General features: G+C 57.6%; 1 protein-coding gene across 7 annotated transcripts in view; it reads left to right on the top strand.

Moving 5' to 3' along the window:
• The window catches only part of LOC113216880 (neo-calmodulin-like), a 153934-nt gene that overhangs the window by 127416 nt on the left and 21750 nt on the right, over nucleotides 1-4768 (top strand). Inside the window, exons 1-2 of one of the 7 annotated variants that reach the window (XM_052268921.1) lie at nucleotides 123-338; nucleotides 1991-2205. The exons of the other annotated variants lie outside the window; for them this stretch is intronic. Of the exons in view, the coding sequence (XP_052124881.1) occupies nucleotides 2113-2205 (93 nt within the window). The 5' untranslated portion in view covers nucleotides 123-338; nucleotides 1991-2112. Of the gene's footprint in view, nucleotides 1-122; nucleotides 339-1990; nucleotides 2206-4768 lie in introns of those variants that run through there. 7 annotated transcript variants of the gene reach the window in all.

Here is a 4768-nt window from a genome sequence, read left to right as displayed (position 1 = left end):
TCCCACCCTCTCTCTCCTCTCCCGCCCCGCCGCGCCCGTTTGGCTCGAGTTGGGCCAGCTTGAGGTGCACAGCGCGGCCCGCCGCCCCCGCGCCGCCGCGGTCCAGTGCCGCCCGCGCCGCCCCGGCAGTCAGTCGTCTGGAGCCGCTCCGCCCCGAGCTCCACCCCCGCGCGCCGCGCACCGGCACACGTGCGCCCCGCCGTGATCCCCGTCGTGATCCTCACCGTAACCCTTTGGATTTCCGTCGTGATCCCTCTTAATTTCCACCGCAATAACCATCGTGTGATCTCTGTACTGATCCCCATCGTCCGTCATTACCGTCTTCGTGCTCCCCAAGTGTGAGAGAAAATAATGTTGAAACGACATCGTTTCCATGTCGATGGTGTTCTTTCCTTTTTCGACATTGTTTTCGATGGTTTCGATATCGATTTGACTGTTGGTGTCCATGGGGGAGGGGGGAAGGCAGAGTGCAAGGAGCACGCGCGTGGTCTTGGAGACGTAGGGTACTATTCTCACGGCGGAGTGGTGTAGAGTCAATAAGAACAAGCTCTAGTCAAGCAGGTTTCCCGAGGAAAGACTGTCTCTGACAAGACCCGCTCATCACACCTTTTGTTCCAATGACTGGCCGATATTGATTTCAATCACGATCGACATAATTTTGAACGCAGTGTGCACACGTTCTGGTGCATTTTTCAACCCCTAAGAATTCTCCTGCTGGCCTGTTCATCCAGTCCGCATCGCGATATGAGCTCACTAACTAGACGTTACTACAATGTGGACATTACCTTGCTTCAGGAAGCAAAAATTAAATATTTCCTGCCAACAACTTTTACTTTAGCCGTATGAGGTACAACCGAACCAGTCCAAGACCATGGCTGCAGTGTCTGTTTGCCCCCTTCCCCCCAAACCACGGCAGCACAGCACAGCTAGCACAGCCCTGAGGGGGATCCTTCCTTCCGTCAGCAGCCGATCACAGCGAGATGTGCCCCGTCCCCCCGCTTCCCCCTTTCCCTCACTTCTACCCCACCGTGTCTCTACACAGCCCCCCCAGGCTGCAGTGCTGGGGGGATACATATAGTGGCCACCACATCTCACAATGTGGGTGGCCATGATGACGATGTCACCTGTGGGCCCGCGGTGGTGGTGGCCCTCCGTCGCCCCGGGGTCTGGAGCCCCCTTCACCCTCATCCTCACCCCATGACGGCCCACCACCGATACGCCGTCGTTCATTTCCTCCTTTTGTTTCCATGGCCAGGGGGCGTGGCGTGGCGTGGTGTTCTCCGGCAGCCTGCCGTGCCCCGCGCCGCGCCGCCCCCGCTCGGCTGACAGCAGCAGGAGCAGCAGCTCCCCCGATGCAAATCGCCCTTCCACCGCTCGCGAGCCACAGAGACTGAGAGGGAGAGAGAGAGAGATGGAGAGATGGGGAGAGAAAGCGCGGTAAAAGTTTGCGGCTCTCCGCACATATCTCACCGCCCTGCCCGGCGCGCGCGAGCAGGTCCCCATTCGGGGCCTCCCTGCAGGGCCCTCCGCCCTCCTCGCCTCGCTCTCCCCGCTGCTGTCAGTGATTGGAGGGCTCCCGCCGACAAGCACCGTCCATCCTGGAGGCCCGCTCCTTCATCACCGGGACGCCCTCCTCGCCCTCGCGCTGCTCACCCTCCCTCCCATTTCCCTCTCCCTGAGGGCTGTGTGGTTAGCTGCGGGCCGTCCACTTCCACCTTCAGCCCATTTGCCTACCACTTGTCTCCCCAACCCGACGCGAGGCTTAAACGAAGCTTCACCACAGCTCGCTTCACAGCGACCCGTGCGTGTGACTGTGTGTGACTGTGCGTGACTGCGTGTGACGGTGTGTGACTGTGTGAGACAGTGTGAAACAGTGTGTGACAGTGTACGACAGTGAGTGTGATTGTGACTGTGAAGCTTCGTGTGACTGTGTGTGACTGTGTGTGACTGTGTGTGACGGTGTGTGACTGGAACCCGTCCGTCACCACAGGGTGTGCCGCGCGCGCGCGAGGACGGCCGCCCCGCGCAGACCGGATGCGCCCCACTGGACGCCGACGACGACGTTGAGGTAGAGAGGGGGGACGCCGCGAGCGTCCCGGCCAGGACGCCGCCATGAGGCCGGGGCTCATCTCGAGGAAGGTCACCCAGCAGCAGAAGGACCACGCCCAGGCGCGGCGCGGCTACGGCGGCAAGGCCCCCACCAAGGTAAACGAGGTCGGGCTGCTCGTCGGGGAGGCAGCGGAGCGGACGCCGCCATCATGAGGTCGTTTTAGCGAGCGATTCCAACCAAGTCGGACTTAAATACATGCAAAGTAAAAAACGTTATTTGCTCGGGCGCGGCGATATACAGTAGACCCTAGCTTAAAGGAAGAAAAAAAAGTTTCGTTCCTTTTTGGGGTCTCTTTTTCCTTCCGGTCGCAGCCGAGGCTGCCTTGTACGAAAAACAGACGGCTAAGAGACGTCATTATGAACTGGACCAGAACCGGCTCCCGGACGAGCCGGAAAACGCCGCTGAATGTTCCTAAGTTTAGCAACAATCTTGCGCTCTTGCTCCCTCCCCTCCTCCTCCTCCTCTTTCTTTTCTTCCCCAAGTTTGCACAATGAGCTGACATGCTGACACGGGGCGGAGAGAGAGAGAGAGGAACCAGGCGGGAAGCTCGGGGAGATGGGGAAGAGAGAGAGAGTGAGAGAGAGACACGGCTCGAGTGGGGCGCGGGCAAGGCGAGCAGGGCCGTGGTGGTGGCGGCAGCGGAGGCCGTGCCGTTGTCTGCGCCCACTGGTGCACATCCCTGTGTAGTGGCTTCAATGGGGAGGGGGAGGGGGACGACAGGGGACTTGCATCGCGCCCCCGCTGCATCCAGGGCAATAAATGCTCTGAGCGCGTTGCGTGCAGGTGCTATCTGCTGCGCCAGCGCCATCCACACCCACATGAGTAGTTAAAACCACATCCACATCGCACACACACTCACACTCAAAAACTGACTGTGGGCTGCGAATCGGGCAAACTGAGCGAAAGAGCTATGAATTGTGAAAAACGTTTCCTAATGTAACGTGTAGTTTCTGAGTGTCGAACTCTCCTTTTTTTTTCGTCCCTCAATCCGTCATATTTTTGATAAAACACAAGTGTTGATAAAATTACACTTCAAAGTTTTGAGTACATCAGTTAAAATATTGAGATAAATACCAAGGTGTGACTTTGAGCGCACGTGAGCGGTGAAAGGAGAATATCCTTCCCCGACCTCTCTCCAGAAGAATAAACGAGAAGTCGTGAGACACGTGAGATCTCGCAAGTTTCCATGACGTTCTACGGGGGGGAAAAATTCTCCTCAATGCGAGAGAAACTCGTGCCTGTTTCCTCTCATTCTCTGGAGCGGTTCCACGAGCTCGCGACGACGGGGTTAGCAGCAGTCGGAGCGGGTCCAGGAGAGTGGGAGAGAGGAGGATGGGGGCGCCGAGCCCGACACCCCGACACGGCTGTCTTCCTCCTCGCCTGCGCCATGAGATGGGTGCTTGCCCCCCTTCCCCGCTCTCTGTTCGCCCACTTCCCCCAGCTGCTGCAATTAGAAATGAAAAGCGGTAGAGTATGCCAGGTCAGGGGGCGGCGCGGGGGCAGCGCAAAGAGGGGCAGCACGGAGAAGGGCAGCCAGCCGGACGGGGCGATGCGGTGGCGCGCAGCAGCCGGTCGAGAGCGAGGCGAGGACGGGACAGGGTGCGGGTGCGGGTACACCACCGTGTGGGCGGCAGTGGCACAGTATTCAGCTTCAGCTATACGCCAGAAATGAAAAATTAAATTTCGAAAAAGCAAAAACATTTGAAAGACTGCGACATTATTATAGAAAACGTTCAGTCGTGAAAAAGTACGAGTGCGTCTCTAGTATTTTCACTTTGATTGGTATGTTGCTTTTCAAACTTTTGTGCTGAGTTAAACCTACGTTTCGTTTTAAACAAATTTGTGAATGATTTCGTACACATAATTCACAAATATGTTCAGGTCAACGCAGAAACTTGTGCCAAAAAAATTGATTGCTTAACTTAGTGCAAGTCAGAGAATCAAATAATGCAGTTAGTCCGCTATTACTGGTAAACGTAGAAACACGACATAACGCCTCCGCTACAAAGCAAGCCCCATCTTCCGGAATGGCCTGCAGCTTCCATGATCGACTAGTGTAAGCAGCCTCCCAGAGCTGCTCCGTAGATTGTCTCGGTGGGCTTATGTTCGCGGGGCCCGCCGTGTCGTCCTGGAGCTGCTCGAGCTGAGCAGGCCGTGGCGAGCTCCGCTATGACAATGCCTCTGGTTGCTCGTTAATATGCATGGGGCGGCATCCAGACCAGAAGGACGCCGGCTGGGCGGGCAGCGAGCCTTCGTCGCTCAAAAGAGGTAAAGCAACTAACTCTTGGAGATGTGACAATGCGCGCGCAAGAGGCGGGCGGGGAGGGGGTGGGGACAGCCGAGCCCGGCAGTAAGGCGTTGGAGCGTGCAGTCTGGAGAGCACGGCGAGAGGGAAGGGGGAGGGGGGGACTCTCCAGGGGTGTCGTCGCAGAAATATACTCGGCTACAAATTGACGAGCAAGTTTCCTCATTACCGGTCCATTGAGACCCCCTCTCTCTCCACTTCTCCGCAGATCACCTCGGCTCGGCTCGACTTGGCTCGACTCGGCTCGACTCGGCTCGACTCGACTCGCGCCAACCCGAGTCGCACGTGCTATCGGCTTGCAGCAGAGGGGTTGTGCTGAGGAGAAAAGAGAGGAGCAGGATAAGCAATCGGAC

The sequence above is a fragment of the Frankliniella occidentalis genome, unplaced genomic scaffold, assembly GCF_000697945.3.
Source record: "Frankliniella occidentalis isolate FOCC.00 unplaced genomic scaffold, Focc_3.1 Scaffold79, whole genome shotgun sequence".
NCBI lineage: Eukaryota > Metazoa > Arthropoda > Insecta > Thysanoptera > Thripidae > Frankliniella > Frankliniella occidentalis.
The sequence above is the reverse complement of the archived record's forward strand: the minus strand, read 5'-3'. Positions and strand labels throughout refer to the sequence as shown.